The sequence below is a fragment of the Catharus ustulatus genome, chromosome Z, assembly GCF_009819885.2.
Source record: "Catharus ustulatus isolate bCatUst1 chromosome Z, bCatUst1.pri.v2, whole genome shotgun sequence".
Lineage (NCBI taxonomy): Eukaryota > Metazoa > Chordata > Aves > Passeriformes > Turdidae > Catharus > Catharus ustulatus.
In genome coordinates, this window is record NC_046262.2 from 48,016,718 (window position 1) to 48,033,624 (window position 16,907).

Here is a 16,907-nt window from a genome sequence, read left to right on the forward strand (position 1 = left end):
GCCGGCAGCACGCATGCACCGGCGGGCGGGCAGGGGGAGGAGCCGCGTCCGCAGGGCGGGCTGGGCTACTCCCTCCTCCTCCTCCTCCTTTTCCTCCTCTTTTTCCTCCTCCTCTTCCTCATCCTCGTCGCCGTCTTCTTCTTCCCCCTCCCCACCCACCCGCCTCCAGCGCTTTCCCGCCGCCCGCCTTCCACGCACGGCGGGTCCCGCCTCGCGCCGCTGCCGACACGGCCGCCGCTGCCGCTGCGGGAACAAAGGAGCGAAGCGGCGGCGGCGCGGCCGCCAGCCCCGCAGCTCGCACTCTCCCCGCAGCCGCCCGGAGCAATCCGCGGCGCCTTCTCCGGCATTCGCCGCGGGGTGTGTGGCCCCCGCCGGGAACAGGTGGGTGAGCGGTGGCACGCTGGGCTCGGCTCCGCGGGGGCCTTCACCGCGGCGGGGTGTTCCCGGGCCTCCTCTCGGGCGGCGTTCGGCCTTCGGCGGATCCAGTGCAGGGCAACGCAAGCGGCGAGACAATGAGGTTCCTGTGTCTGGCGGCGGCGTGGGGCCTGCCGGCGGTGGGGCCGACCGTGACTCAGGCGGTTGCGAGGAGCGGCCCGGCCGGACACCCCGGCCTGCTGCCGCCGCTCCTCAGCCCGGCTGACTCGAGGCTCTTTTGTGTCCGGGTGTCGGAGCAGGCGGAGGGGGTGGGCGACGCAGTTAGGACGCGCGGCACTGCGGGCACTTGGCAGGGCCCCCACGCTTTGTCTGAGTCAGCCGCCGGGCTGCACCCGCCTGGGGAGCGCCCTGTGCCAGTTCGGGTCGCCCGTACCTGCACTGGGCTCTGCTTCACCCGAGCGCGGCCGTGAGCGGCGAGTGGCCCGCACGGCCCTTGTGCATCCTCCTTTTGTTTTGTTCCTGTTTTTCTCGTGTTTATTTTGATCCCTCTCCGGGGAGGGGGATATTGAGGCAATTCGGTATTTAGGTCGGTGAGTCCGTTACTCACGCAATGCCCGCGTTTTGGGGCTGGTTTCAGCGCGCGTTGGGGCCCTCGTTTTTGTCGTTGCGCCGCCAGTGCGGGATCGCCCAGCGGGACGGCGGCAGCCCGGCCATGGCCTCGGCGCCGAAGGGGTGACTGAGGTGCGCGGCCGGCGTCGCTAACGGGATTTACCCTTCCTCCGAGCTGGGCTGGTGACGGCGGGGGTGCTGGTGGAAGGAGACCTTTTTCACTTGTCTTTTCGCCTCCTCTCGAAGAGGAGCGGTTGGGTGTAACCCTACCGGTCGCGGAGCGCCTGTATGGAGCGATAGTGCCCCGGGGCGCTGCTCGCGGGAGGCGGCGGGCTGGTGATACCGCATTTTCTGGGCTGCAGGTCAACACCGCTCTCCCTGCTGCCGCCTGGAAGGGAAGGGCAGTCGGATTTCGCCGGCGCCTCCTCCCGCCGGAGCCGGCGGCCTGCGGGAGATATAAATAGGGGCTGACTTCAGCGGGCGGCGGGGGCGGCCAGGCGGCCCGGGCCCGTCACTAACAGGCGTAAGCGCAGGCGCTCGCCCGTCCATGTGACCGAGCCACGGCGGCGCCGCCGAGCGGGCCGACCCCGGCCCGGAGCTGCGGTAAGGGCCCGGCCGGGGTGCGTGAGCCCGAGCGGCCTTCCCACTGTCGGGAAGCGCCTTGAAAGCGAGCCTGGGTGAAACCCCGGCCGCCTCCGGGAGCCTGGAATAGCACGACTTGTTCAGCGTTGGGTAGCAACGACTTGCTCGTTCCGTTAGGGGCATGCATTTCAAGTAGTGGGAGACTCTGCAGACCAAAGGAGCTGCTGAGTGCCTAGTTTGTACTAGAATATTAGAGTTGGCCCCTAAAAAAATATTTAATAAGTGGTGGAATTTGTTTTAGCACACTAACTTTAAGGAAATTAAGCAAGCCATTTGGCAGTGCGTTTAATAGCGTGTTGATGTTACCTGGTTAGTAACAAAAGGGCAGAAGTAGTGGGTTTTTTGCATTATATAGGCATAAGTCTTCATCTTGTCAAAGATGACAAGAGTTTTTTAGATTTCCTCTAGGTGGGTCAGGCTTTTTACTAGCTCCTGGTGTGTTTGGCTGTAAAACTGTATCGGAGTAAGTGTGAAGCTGTGTTGTAGCCAGAAAGGACATTATTTATACCTGGAAGGTGTTATAAAGCTATAAATAGTACAGCTATTTATACCTGGAAAATTAGGTCCTGTGACCACCAGCAGACAAGATTAATTTTGCTTGTTTACTTTCTTCCGATTTTGGTTTACTGAAGTTTAGTTTAGTTAATGGCACCTGTAAATTGCAGTTGTAGTAATAGGGAAACATAAGTTTACTACTTGCAGTGTGAGCTTTCTTAATTAGAAGCATTTTTCTTTATACTGTAACAAATTCACTTTTGACATTTTTGATTTCTCCTAAGTGTCAGCTGTCAAATATTTCTTACTGTGACAGTTTCTGAATAGGAAAACAGCAATCCAAAGTTTATACTAAAATGTCTTTAGATGCCATATGTACAGCTTCTACTAAATTTAAATTTTATTGCAATATGATTACATGTCCTCAATTTGTAGCAAATGCCTGATTACTGTGTTCCAGTTTTATTGCCCTTGGGAAAAAAGGATTTGGCTGCTCTGCAGTTTTCTACTAACCTTGCTTTGCAGAGGTTAACAGGCAGTGAAGGTGAAAACCTTATTTCTAACATGCTTAGCACTGTCTGCCTCCGGGAGGCCTAGAAGTCTTGGCACAACTTGATTAGAGAGGGTTTCTTTTGTAAATATGTTGGCTATATAATAGAACATACTCAACAGTTTGGAGTTGTTAGTGTTGTCTCCCTTGGAAGAGTGTTGTGAGAGTAAGTATTGCTAATTGTGGAATTAGCCTTAAAATGATGTGAGATCAGCAATGAAAAAGCAGGGCTTTTCTGCTGGAGTCTGTTGGCTCTGCTGGAGTCCAGCAAAAATAAGCTAAGTTATTTGCCAGAACTGTTTTGTGGGTGTGAACTTAGTCTTGCTTATTCTGCATATCCCTATTAGTGCTCAGAAGCTGGTACTTAAGGAGGCTTTTTTGGCTGTCAGATTAAATTAACCTGCACATGCAGTTCAGTGGTCAGCAAGTATATTATTTCTCAATATTAGTATGACGACATTTTTTCTAGTCTTAAAGATTCATAATGATGTTACTTAGCAATAAATTGCAGTCTTGAATGGTATATTAACATTCATATAACCGTCTGTAAGAATGGTGATCTCACTTGGTGGGGCAGGGTGAGCAAACGTAGTTCTTTTCATTCTTAATACATTTTACCCTGAAATTGATTTTGGTGACATACTGGCTCCTAATGCAGTTTTTGCTTTTATTTACAGCATCGAGATGACTCAGGAGACAAACCAGACCCCAGGGCCTATGCTGTGTAGTACAGGATGTGGATTTTATGGAAATCCTAGGACAAATGGGATGTGTTCTGTTTGCTACAAAGAGCATCTTCAGCGACAGCAGAATAGTGGTAGAATCAGCCCAATGGGTAAGGGTGTGGGGAGTTATTGGGGGTTTCTTTCTTTCTTTTGAATTAAAATATACAGAGGATTACATGGAATACTATAACATTTTTAGGCAAAGTTCTGAAAGCTGAACTGAAAGAATGAATATTCAAAGAGAATATAATTTCTGTGTAATGTGTTCTGGTTTGCTTGGCATTCAACCATAACTTGCTTTCCCACATCTGCTAGCATTTTCTTAGGCGATCTGCATTTTGATTATTAAGTTAAAAGTGTCTTTAAGTAAAAAGTAATAAGCAGCAGCATTGAAAATTGTATGCAGGCAGTTCATAACTGTATAGGAGACTGATGAATGTGTTTTCTGCAATTTGTTCATAATTTGTCAAATTCTTGTTACACAGGAACAACCAATGGTTCAAACAGTCCTACCTCAGACTCTACATCTGTACAGAGAGCAGACACTAGCTTAAACAACTGTGAAGGTGCTGCTGGCAGCACATCTGAAAAAACAAGGTAAAATTAAGGTTGCATTGTGACAGTTGAATGAGCTGTGTGTGTGCAGGAAGGCCTGTAGCAATTGTGCCCTGCTGCAGTGACTGTCTACAAGGAAAAATGATCTGACAGGGCTCTGTGAATCCATGTAAATAGAAAAATCATTCAAATATTTTGTGTTGCAGTGCTGCAGTCAAAAGAAGGTTTTTTATTTATCCATTGAACTAATTTGTTATGGGCTTGCCTGTTTTCTTCTGGGGAAACTAAAATAGAATAAAGTGTGTTTTGAAGATAGTAGAAGCGTAGGTCAGGAAAACATGTCAGTAGTGACTGAACCAGTAGTTCATTAATGGGTCTGCACAGTTTGAGCTCTTATTATGAATGTAAAACTGGTGTAAATTATGTGTTTCACTGTGCTTAAACAGAAACGTGCCTGTTGCCGCTTTGCCTGTAACACAGCAAATGACAGAAATGAGCATTTCAAGAGAGGAACAATTAACACCGAAAACAGAGACTGAGCCAGGTAGGTTCTCAGAGTGACACTGGGCATAACCAGTGACTTAACAGGACCGGAGGGTTTGTTTACTTTCTGGGTAGCCATCTCCTGTTATGGTGGTGATCTGAAGAAATGCATTTAAAATGCTTTTGAGTACTGTCTCATCAGAATCAAGAAAAAGGACTACTTCCAGAACAGATTTAAAGTATATGTTAATTTTTAGTAAAAGAATTGGCATGAGAATATTTTTAGATCTCTAACATTTGTTTTTAAAAGTGAGGCACTCTAAAATCATATTAGACCAAGGTGTTCAGTTTTGAAGTCAAACTGTTGGGATCTGGTTGTATTATCTAGGAGAACAATTCCAGCTGACTCATGGCAGTCAAAATGGCTTGTATTTGGAGAGGGGTGCTTAATAAATTCCATTCTACAGAGGAGTGAGGCTGTGGGGGAAGAGTGAATATGTGGTTTAGAAACATCAGCAGAAATTGCTTAGGGTTCTTGAACTAATTGAGTAATCCATAGATATAACCAATGCATTGTTTCAGGGATGTAGGGTAGTTGCAGCTTTAATTGCTGTGTGTGAATTGTCCATTTAACAGTTTTATTCTCGTACTGGATAGTTGTAGCTGGAGTAGTAAAACTTCAATGTGTAAACTACTTCTTGGGGTGAAGCAGAGAGGGAGGGGCAGCTTTCCTAGCCTAACTAATGAACAACAGAATTCATACCAGTTTGTTCAAATAGATATCTTAACATACTTGTTTTGTACTTTAACAAATCCAGACTTTTTTATTTAATTTACCAGCTTTGAAACAGTTTTAAAAAGCTCTGTGTAGTAGGAAGCCTGTTTACTCAAGCTGAAGATAAAAACCTGTTTTTTTCAGTTTTGAAGTAATTGAGAGGAAAATGGCATCAGAGGCTATTCAGCACTTTATGAAAGTGATTTTTTTTCTAGTTATGTCTTTGCCAACGAAGATTGGTCTGACACTTGATGTTTGATTGCTCAGTATTTGTACAGATGGTTTTACCATTTTCATAAGTCGTGCGAAGTCAAGGTTCTGTGGTGTGAACTAAAGTACAGTTATACAATATATTGGGTTTTTTCATTATGTATGGACTAGAAGGGAATTTTTGCAATTACTAAATTTCTGTAGCTGTTGTCATCTAGAGTGACTTCCATTATGTGACTGAAAAGTAATTTTGACTTTCCAGCAATGTTTGTTAACCCATTGTGCCATGTTATGAAATCCTACTGGAATATGTCAAGAAGGAAATCTGAATACATGAAATGGTAGTAGTGCAGAAGTAATAGGTGATTTTACTTTTCTTAGAACAGTTGTCATTTTGCCAGTTGAAAAGACAGTCTTTAGTTACTGGTGATATATAACCTGTTTTTCAGGTACTGTATGTCAGGTGTATGATAGGTTGCGTGGCTCACTATTGATTAGAATGAGGGGAAAATCAAAAGCAGCTTGAAAATAATTAGGAATTGTAGTAAATTATTTCAGAGGGTGAAACTTGTAAAAGCTGTCATAGGCTTGCGTAGAGAAGATTGGAAATACCACCAGGGAGCTTAAATGCCTCTGCGAAAATGCGAAGAACTGAACTATCTCCTGAGAGAACATACCTGTAAATTCATGAGACAGCCTCAGCTGCTCTAATGCCCAAGTTCCCTTTCAAGTATTGTTGTTTGGCACAGATCCTAGACAGCATAAGATAATGTCCTTATATACTATTCTTAGGGGTTTTTGGATATCCTAAATCAACAGTGTTGGCTATATTTAGTGATGCAGGCAAGAGAAAATGGCCTGGACTTTTTATGAAAAAAATTCCTGGTGTTTAGCTAGGCAGAATTTTTACCTTCCTTTTTCCAGTAGCATCTGTTATGTGTTGATCTTTCAAGGACAAAGTGCAACAATGGTAAATAATTTGTATCATCTAATAGCAACAAAAGTTAATACTTTCTTTGAGGTGTGATTCACTAAGATAATGCAGTCATGGAGTTGTTAATGAAACACAGTGTAGCTGTAAGCATTGCCTGATGCTAGGGACAATTTCATAATCAGATGGTAATAGACCGTGAACTGTATCTTCAACAGTATGAAGTCACATTGTCTTCTGCCAGATGTTCATTAGCAAAAGAAATTTTGTATGCTTCCCTTATGAATCAGAAACTTTAAAAGAAAGATTACGTCTGGTAAACTAACTTTTTTTGCAGTCTTGTAGCATAAAATTATACTTTTTTTTCTTTTGGAATTGGAACAACTTACTGAAGGTGGCAAAGTGAAGAAAAAATTAAACTGTGAAGTTTGACAAGTTTGTTTCTCTTGATTTTGTTGAGATTTTGGTTTTTTTTTCTTCTTTGCTCAGGTTGAGGTTGCAACCTAGATTCGCCTGGTGCTAAGACAAGTAATTGTACCTTAGCATCTGAAGAAAGGCATGGTGGATGAAACTTGGTTGAAAATTGCATGGTTGTTTTCTTGTACCTTGTTGTGGTGGGCTGAGTCTGAATGGATGCCAGGCACCCACCAAAGCCTCTCTATCACTCCTCTCTACAGCTGGACAGGGGAGAGAAAGTAAAATGAAGGGTTAATGGGTTGAGATGAGGATGGGGAGAGGTCACTCACTAAATACTATCACAGCAAAACCAACTTGAATTAGAGATACAGAGTTTATCATTAACTAGATCAGATCAGGATAATGAGAAGTAAAAATAGACTTTAAAAACACCTTCCCCTCACCGCCTCCCCACCTACTCTGTACCTCCTACCCTAGTCTGCCAGGAGCCAGGGAATAATGGGGGTTATGGTCAGTTCATCACCTCAGGCTCCTCCTGCTCAGGGTCGGGTCCCTCCCATTGAAGAGAGTTCTTCATGAACTTCTCCAGCATGAGGCTATCTCACAAGCAGCAGCACCCTCAGAGCTGCTGCAGCATAAGTCCATCCTGTGGGCAATAGCACCCCTCAGACTGCCACAGTGTGAGTCTCTCTTCCATGAGGTGCTGTTCTTCAAGGTCAGGCTCTTCCGGCACAGGAGCAGCGTTCCTCTCTTCTCCCATGGAGTCTCAGCCTCCCTTCAGGCATCCCCCTCACACATCTGGTGTGAGGCTCCTCCATGGGCTGTAGATGGATCTCTATCCCGTGGATCCTCTTGGCTGCAGGGGCACAGCTGCCTCACCATGGTCTGCACCACGGGCTGTAGGAGAATCTCAGCTCCATCACCTGGAGCACCTCCTTCCCTTTCCCCACTGACCTGGGTGTCTCTGCAGAGTTATTCTTTTCATATGTTCTCACTCTACCTAAGTTGGCGTAGCAGCTGTAGTTCCTGAGCAAAAGCTTGTTAAGGCATAATAGGTACTGCCCATCTTTCCAGACTAAAACTGTACGTACAAGCACTTCGTTGTCTTAGGCTAAGCCCAGCTTGGCAGCTAAGTACTGTGCAGCCGCTCACTCACTCCTTGTTCCCCACTGGTGAGGACAGTTGAGGGGGAAGAAGATAAACAACAACTTAATAATTAAAACAAAGTAAAATAAGCAATACTGATGATAACAACAATGTAATTGTAATGGAAAGAGGAGAAAGAGGAATAAACTCCAGAAACTTCACAAGTGATGCATGCTGCATTTGATCACCACCTGCTGACCTATGCCCAGCTCATCCCCCTCGGTGGTTGGCAGCTCCCAGTCAACAACCCCCCATTTATATATTGGGAAGGGTTTTCTGTGGCATGGAATATTCCTTTGGCTAGTTTATTCAGATCAGCTGTCCCAGTAGTGCTCCATCCTGACTTTTTGTGCACCTGTTTGCTTGCAGAGCGCATGATACTGAAAAGTCTCTTTATTAAACTAAAAGACCTATTTAGCAACACTTAATATTAGTTTCATTAATATTATCAGCATTCTCATGCTGAATCCAAAATACACCACTGTACCAGCTATTGAGAATAAAATTAATCCATCCCAGTTGAAACCAGGACAATTGCCCTAATATACAGTAGAAGGATTGCCTTGTTCCTAGTACTTCTACTACTACTATTGTTTCAGCTCCAGAGCTGCAGAAATGCACCTAATGCATCTTTTGGATAACTTCTGGCTCTATCTTTTCTCTCTCTTGTTTTGCTTTCCATTTCTTCAATGGTGGAAGTTGGTAGTTAATTTCATCAAGTCATGGTCCTTAAGTCAAATTTTCCGTGCTTTCAAGAATTTGTGCCACTGTTATCCCTGAAGTTTAAGATGTATAGATGTTATTTTCATGAATTTTTATTTGATCAGAGAAGTGTCTAAAAACTTTATTCTGTTACTTTTGTATCTCTTTCTGGTCACTTTTTGTGTGGGGAATCTTAGAAAATAGTACTGATTTATTTTCAACATGCTGTCTTCAACTGAAACATTTGATTAATTCCTTTCCACTGTGAAATCTGTGTAACACTGATGAGATACATGCTTTTGTGAAGCAGCCATGCTGCTTGGTGTAAGAAAAAGTACTGATGACTTTGCAAATTCTTTTCTTAGAGTGGTTTTTAATTTTGAATGGCACTTCCATGAGTCTAAGAAGGATTTTATTCCAAAGTTTGTAGAACGTTTTCCCATGTAGATTGAGTAGCTGTTGTACTCTGTCATGTGGCTGACTGGTTCCATCAGTGGCCTTGCTGCTCCTCTTGTAAAGATGCATCTTATCTTTAGGCTAAATTTGAAGGAAATTTTCCCAAATTTGTGATAAAATGCCTGTATTTGTGTAGACTTTTTCAGGCACCCACCTCCAGTACAGGATTATGTTAGTCTTTATCATTAATTTGCTAGGATAATAGTTGTCACTGGGCATGATGGTAATGCATCTTTATAGTGCCTACAGGCAATCATTTAAGACCAAAATAGTGGTTAATAGAAACCTGCCCAGTTTGGAAAACCAGTTGTTCCTAAAGTTTTTGGCATTGTAGTAGGAGAATTGATCTGGTAAAAAGTGAAGTAATCTTTGCAGGTCTTGAGCCAGAGACAGGAGGGGACATGACCAAGGTGATGGAGAGGGCTACACGGAACCATGCAACCATTTGGGTTGGAAATGGCTTTATAGATCATCTAGTTCCAACCTATCTGTTCCTAGGCATCACTACTCTTGGAGTAAAGAATTTCTGCCTAACATCTAATACAATTCTCTTTTGTAATTAAAAAATGTTTCCCCTGGTCTTATCACTATCTGCCCATGTATAAATCTGTCTCTCTGTTTTATAAACCCTCTAAGTTTGGAAAGGCCTGCAGTAAGGTATTCCTAGAGCCTTGTCATCTCCATGCTGAATTACCCCATCTCTCATGGGAGAGGTGCTTCAGCCCCCTGATCATCTTTGTGGCCCTCCTGGTGTTAACCTAGCAGATTCACATCTCTCCTGTGCCAAGGACCCCAGAGCTGGATTCAGCACTCCAGGTGGAGTCTACAGTAGCAGAGTAGATAGATCTTGAGCCCATTTCTTGACTTTGTCCCATTGTCTTTGTCTGGCATCCCGTCTTTTCTGCTGAGGGTGCACTTAATCTGTGCACTGTCTGTGGAACCGATTAAGATACTCAAGAGCAGGGGTCCCAAGACAGAGCCCTGAGGGACGCCATGTTGTGTCTTTATGTCACTGTTGATTTGCTCCCAAGGTTCAAACTTTTAAATTGGTTCTGACATAGATGCTTTCCTTTAACTAACTACACACTAAATTGCAATGTATGTATTTCTCATTCCTTTTATTCATTTGCCTTGGCTTACAATTAGCATTTCATTTTGAAACAAACTAGCAATATAACAAATCTTTTTAAAAGGGATTTGGCTATGCTTTTGGGGAGATGTTTACTATTTTTATTTTTTTTAAAGCCATAGCTGATTGCTATTAGCCAAGGTGCATAACGTCCAACATCTACAATCAGTTTGTGATATTGCTATTAAGCCAGTTTCTGGCCACAGGCTCTGTAGTAGACAAACTGGTACTGAACACTGATTTTCTTAGGATTTAAAGATAAGTTCAGTATGTCATATTTGTTCAACTAGAAAATCTTCAACAAAACAAATTGTTTTCACAAAAGTTATAAAGTATCTGCAATGTGGCCCAAAAACCAGGTTGTAAATTACATCAGTTGTTCATTAGGACTGTTGCTATGATGTGGAAGTGTAAGAAAATATTAGCAGTCATTTGTTTTACTGGGTGAAATTTTTTGGTGATGAGAGCACTGAAGGGTCTCTGTTACTTCTGAGAGTTCGTTGTTTGTAAGTCTTGTTTAGGTTATGAAGTCTTGCTTGGGGCCTTTCTTATTGTATGGTGAATTGTGAAGTTTTCTATGACAATGCAAGCACAATTTAAAAAAACAAGTACTATTCAAAAGAATCTCATCGACAAACCATATTTGTGTGAAGTTGATTGCAAATACGTCCTTGAGATTTATATACTCCATGTATTATGAAATGAGTTTTGTAGTTAGTAAGTGTTATGATAGATGTTATCAAACACTGGGAGTGCTCAGCAAACTTTTACCAAGAGTAGGTATTACAGTTGTGTACAAGTGCATCTCAGCTCTTCTTAGTTTCGGTTTTGGATAGGAAGAGGATATCAGTTTAAAAAAAATTAAAATTTTAGGGAAAAAGTTTTCTTCCAATAAAACAGTAATTTCTAAAGGTGTTCTAAAGATGTCTAAAGAGGCAATTGAGAAAGTATTCATTTTGACTATACCTGCTTGAACACTGAAACTGAATAAATTACAAAAAATACAGATATGCAATGCAGATCTGCACTTTGTTATTTAAATGAGGGCTCTTTTGAACTGTGTATTTTGTAGCTGTATTCTGGATCTGTCACAGAATTAACAGCTTCCTAGCTACTGTCTTCATGAACTGCTTTAGATACCTGACTTTACTGCAGAAGTGGCAAAACAACCCAGTACTCTTGCAGGAACACATAACTGAATTTAATTTTTTTTCTAAAATATGTTCCTGTTAGTGATATGTCCTACAGAGGTATCTGTTCAGCCATTTTAGCTGTGACAGTATTGTTAATGTTTTAGATTGTAACTTGACCATATGATTTATTCAAATACAAAATGTGTACATGGAATTTCTGTTATGCTTTTCAAGCCTGTATAGGTATCATTAAAAAGTGACATATATCTTCTAGCTATTTGAAATGTGGGGAAGAATCTTAAGTGTTTCAAGTACGGTCAGAAGGGATGAATAAATTACCTAAAAATCCTTATTTTGATTCACATTTTTAGACTAGTCTATGTAGTACTTCAGCGACACGTGTCAGGGTCTTAGTTGGTGAATTAATCCTTAATGTAGGCATACTTCTGGATGCCTAGTGAAGTCAAGAAAAGCAAATTTAACCCTTTGTGTGCTTTAACAGTTGTTACTCAACCAAGCCCATCAGTTTCTCAGCCTGGTACTTCAGAGAGTGAAGAGAGAGCTGCTGAGTTGCCAAAACCAAAGAAGAACAGATGTTTCATGTGCAGGAAGAAGGTTGGTCTTACAGGTATGAGAATGCTGTCAATTTTAAACAAGAGTTCCATGATTAGTTACCTCTTGCTAGATTAAACTTGACAAAATGTGTTCTATTAAATTTATCAGCTTCTTTACAATTCACAAACTTAGTAATTCCATTTGTTTTTCTTAGTCTGTATGTCATAGTAGACAAATATATTCCCTTTGTATTGACTGCGCCTTTAATTAACACCTTAATTCAAAACTGATCTTCCTAGTAATGTTGTTTCTTTTTCTGTGTACAGGATTTGACTGCCGATGTGGAAACCTATTTTGTGGACTTCACCGTTACTCTGACAAGCATAACTGCCCATATGATTACAAAGCAGAAGCTGCAGCAAAAATCAGAAAAGAGAATCCAGTTGTGGTGGCTGAAAAAATTCAGAGAATATAAATTAATGTGCTTGTGAAAAGACTGACTGACTTTTTGTGGGGCTTTTTTTTTCAATACATCCTAAACGTGAAAAGAGCAGGTGCATGGTCATTTTCCTTTGTTTTCCAAAGTTTTAATTCTAGTCCTCTCTGTCTAAATGATACTTCAAATGTTTGGGTGTTTGCTACAGGCAGAATTGGATAGGTACAGCCCTTGAAAATATATATGCCCTCCCCAGAATACATGGATGATCAGAAACCTGCACAGGAATACACATGCACAGAGGACAGACTCTAGTTCACATGTGCCAAACAGAGGTATGCAATCTGCATTTGTGCAGCAGCTCTGCCTTTTGAGATGTGCATGAGGTATATGTTATGTGCCCGTTTTGGAGAACGATACATCAAAACAGTTGGCAGTCTACTTCTATCATTTAAAATCTCATTCTACTTTTAGTTGCCACACTCCATTTTAGTTTTCCAGCAGAATGCGAGCTATGTAGAGGGGTCTAGCATCCCAGTAAGATGAGTGTCTTTGCCATATTTAAGTCACTTAACAACTGCACTGAGAAAAATGGAAAAATCAGATATATATGACAAGAAAATTGTTTTATAAAAGATTACATTACATTAATTTTAGAATCTTGAAAAAAAGTTCCCAAAGGAAATGTCCCATTAGGAGTTTATGAACTGACCTGCAACAGAGTTGTCTGCTTTTCCTTGCATAGCTAAAAATGTTGTGTAGCAGAATATTGTAAGATTGGTCTTCAAAAAACAGTTGCAGATATTTCTAGAAATATCACAGCATCTCTATCAAGCAACACAGGTCTAAATAAGTTACTGAAAACTAGAGCAGTTTATTATTCATGTACTACTTATGTTCTGTGTGTTTGAAGTTCAAAGGAATATTAGGAATTAATTTTTCTAGTTTTGAGTGTAACAGTTGCACCGTTCTGCATGGAAAAACCATACCTAACATGGCTGCTGTAGACTTAAATGGTAGCTGGAACCACTCTTGGAGGGCTGCTTTATCACTTTTAATTGTACTTGGGTATAGGACTGTAGTGTTCTTGGGTGTATTGCATGGGCTGCGTTATCTACAGCATTGTACAATAACAACTCTAGAAAAGGCAGTATTCTTCACTGATGCTTGTCTGGTAATATATATCACTTCTGTGTTATAATGGAAGGGGTTTTTGTGATGTATGAAACTTGTGTTTTTTATATAAACAAATACGGTTTAGACTAGTGTTGTGGTAATGCTTGTTCTCATCTGTAAATATTTACATACCTACACAAGGCACTACTCCTGACCTGATTTTTGTTGCCGGTGTTCAGTCTTTGTTTTTGCTTCATTATTAAAAGCGTCAGGTTTTTGCTTCTAACTTTGTTCTTCTGAGTTATTAGATATGCAAACATGTACAGATAGTTCATATTTATGTATTGCACATAAACTACCCAGCATCTATGCTATATTGTATTATGTAAATAATAAAAATAATGTACAGAAGGAGATAATTCCTTTTATGCTAGTTCATTGGTTTTAGTTCTTGCTGTAATGAGAATGCAACCTTGTAGAGGCTGAAGTGCAAAGTTTAATATAAGATCTTACAGATGTTGTCCTACGCGTAAGCTTACCTCTGTCCTTATGTGGATATACCAGCTTTTTGAGACAAGTTGCATGAACAACTGGAGTACAGGATGGAGTACTTGATGACCTGGCAAAAATGCCAGCAAACAACAGTGGACTTTAAAGGGACAAAAAGAAAGTATTAGCAATAAACTTCTTACCCACTTCTAGTGGATGTGTCATGGTAGAGCACTGCCTAAACTATTCTGTCCACATTTTCACCAGCGGACCGTGGCAGAGTTACTGTCAGTGTCAGTTACCAAATGAGTGGTAAATATACTCAATTTATTCGTTCCAGTGAGACAGAAAAGGCTACAGTACACAGCATCTGTAGCAATGGAGGAAGACATCTTCAATACTGGATGATGCATAAAAATTGCTTATATCAGAAATGGATAATGTGTATCCTAGCAGTCAGCTGACAGTCATTTTGATAAGTTAATAATCCAGCTACTGTGCGTACCTCCAGTAAGGGAACACAGGCATGCTCTGGGACTTCAACATGGACCTGCTTTAAAGCACCAAAATTGCATTATTTTGACCTTTTGTATTAAAGCAACATCAGCAACTTCACTACTGCATAAAGGTGTTGACTTTTTAATATTTTTTTTACCTGAGAATGCCCTGTAGCTGGATGCCTTGGGGAACTGGCTGGTTTTGATACTTTCTTGGCTAGAGTGGTTTAGGACTAGTACTAGTGCTGATATTTTTAGTAAATGATTATGGTGGTCTCAATCTCAAACTGATTTTTTTCTGTACAAAGGTTATACCTGCAAACACTTGTTGAAATATTTGATCTTGGCACATCTGTACAGGAAAGCATGGAATGAAAAATCCCTCTTTTCTGTAAAATTGTGAACTGTATTCTGTTAGTTACGCTTAAGTGGGGTCATGAGCTTGTCCTCAAGTCTGCAACCTGGCTTTGTTCTTTTAATAGTGCATATAGTGTGTATAATAATTTCTGAGCTCTGATTCTGTTGAGGCTCCCTAAACAAAAGAAGAGAAGGTTGTTTGAAAAGAGCAAGTGTTGACAAAGTATGTGGATGGGGACGCTATTGAGACTTGGGTGCAAATGCTGGTGCATCTTTTCCAAGAAAGAAATGTATTTTCTTCCCATATCCTCACTTAACATTTGCCAGTTATACTGAAATATTTTTAATTCATGCATAAACCCAATATTCTGAGGAGAGTCACACTGTTGTAAGCAATGTTACTAGATGATGGTGATTTTTTTGTATAGGAAACAAAAGGACCAGATAAACACGTGAGTAAATGAAAACACGTAGATCATGATTTCATAGTCTTCAATGTTGGAAGTGCTTGCTTGCCTAGCCCCAAGTGTTATGATTGCCCAGGATTCTGGGCAAACTTACTGACAACTATTACTGTTAAACCTGAAATGTGGAATGTGAGGATGGCCTTCCTGTAGTGGTTCCAGTGCTGATGAGCTGCCAGATGTTTGGGTTGGTTGTTGGTTGTGATGCATAAGGATGCCATGGGGTCAAGAAGCCCTGAGTATCTTCATGGTACTTGGCTCTTTGAAACCATGCTCTCCTTTGGAAGGTGGTTATTCACAAATCTAACAGCATGTCTCAGATGCTTGTATTTGTTGTGGCTCCTAATCACTGAAAGGGTACTTAAGGATTTGAGCAAGGTCTGATGGCCCTGAGGAGTCCAAATGCATGTCGTTTTCCCAGTGTTCCTAAGGTGCTCTGCAGTATCATCTCCTTAAAGGAGGAAATGTACAGCAAATAAGGAATAAATTTGTTTCAGGTATCCAGATATGTTAAGTAGCTATGACTCAGTCACAAATGGAACTTTGCCCTCTGTATAGATGTGTGATTTTTCTGGTTGTTTCATTTGTTTCTCTCTGCCAGAAATAAGAATACATTTTCTCACAAATAATGTGTTAATGGGTCCCTTGATCTTCTTCTGTAATTAAATATCCAGGATGTTTAATGGACTGCTTTCTGTTTTAAGAGACACAAAGATCTTGGCAGTACACCTAAAAGTACCTGGATGGCATTGAAATTGACATATGACAAATCTGAGTACAATAATTCCACAAATACAAGCCGCACGATTATAAGCCACATTTCTGGGGTGTCGGCAGCGTTTAGGTCCTCGTCCATACATAAGCCGCAATGGACTATTAGCCACACTTTCGTTCATAGCGAGGATCCATGTGCAACTTTCACAAATTTGCCAATTAGTAACAGAATCGCAGGATAGCGGGGTTTACTGGCTCGGGGTGGGGCCAGGCAGGCTCGACCCGCTCATGGTTGCCAACGGGGCCAGGTGGCCCAGCTCGGCACTACGGCTCAGCGGAGCTGCTCGGGGCCGGCCGGGCGGTGCTGCTGCTGCCACCACTGCTGGGCTCGCCTGCCCCCCCCGCCGCCTGCACCGATGCCGCCGTGTTTGCTCACCCTGGCCAGCACTGCAGGTCCCTGCGCCTCCGGGCTCCCCCATGCTGATGGCCCCGGTTCTGCTGAGCTTCCCCACACTGCTAGCCACAGTTCTGCTGGGCTTGCCTGCGTCGCTGGGCTCCCCTGCGCTGCTGGCCCCGGTTCTGCTGGGCTTCCCCGCGCCGCTTGGCTTCCTGCTTCTGCCATGCTCCCCTTCACCGCCAGGCTGCCCCGCACTGCTAGCCACAGTTCTGGGCTCCCCCGCGCTGCTGGGCTTCCCTGCGCTGCTGGCTCGGGCTCTGCCACCCGTCTCCCGCACCGCTGGCCCCTCCTCTGCCAGTCTTTCCCACCTCTGCCGGGGCCGGCCAGACTCCAGCTTGGCTTGGGGCTGCCGTGGGCTCTCACTTCCAGGTTGGCAGCTTTTAGAATATTGTTCATAAATTAGCCACCCTGGAATACTAGCCGCACTTCCGGGTTTCCACCAAAATTCTGGTCAAAATGGTGTGGCTTGTATTCGTGAAATTACTGTAG

At 42.6% G+C, this 16,907-nt stretch overlaps 1 protein-coding gene across 1 annotated transcript; it reads left to right on the forward strand.

The window, feature by feature from the left end:
- Positions 1–235: 235 nt before the first annotated feature.
- Positions 236–13,968, forward strand: ZFAND5 (zinc finger AN1-type containing 5). Its single transcript, XM_033084887.2, has 6 exons — positions 236–381; positions 3,349–3,506; positions 3,882–3,993; positions 4,398–4,495; positions 11,836–11,961; positions 12,215–13,968. Exons 2-6 carry the CDS (start codon positions 3,356–3,358, stop codon positions 12,361–12,363), a joined length of 636 nt encoding a protein of 211 aa, XP_032940778.1. The 5' UTR covers positions 236–381; positions 3,349–3,355; the 3' UTR covers positions 12,364–13,968.
- The last annotated feature ends 2,939 nt before the right edge of the window (positions 13,969–16,907 follow it).

Coding starts and splice junctions, on each gene's coding strand:
- ZFAND5 (XM_033084887.2), top strand. CDS start 3,356: ATGACTCAGGAGACAAACCAGACCCCAGGGCCTATGCTGTGTAGTACA. Junction 3,507..3,881: donor TGGTAGAATCAGCCCAATGG/GTAAGGGTGTGG, acceptor CTTGTTACACAG/GAACAACCAATGGTTCAAAC. Junction 3,994..4,397: donor AGCACATCTGAAAAAACAAG/GTAAAATTAAGG, acceptor GTGCTTAAACAG/AAACGTGCCTGTTGCCGCTT.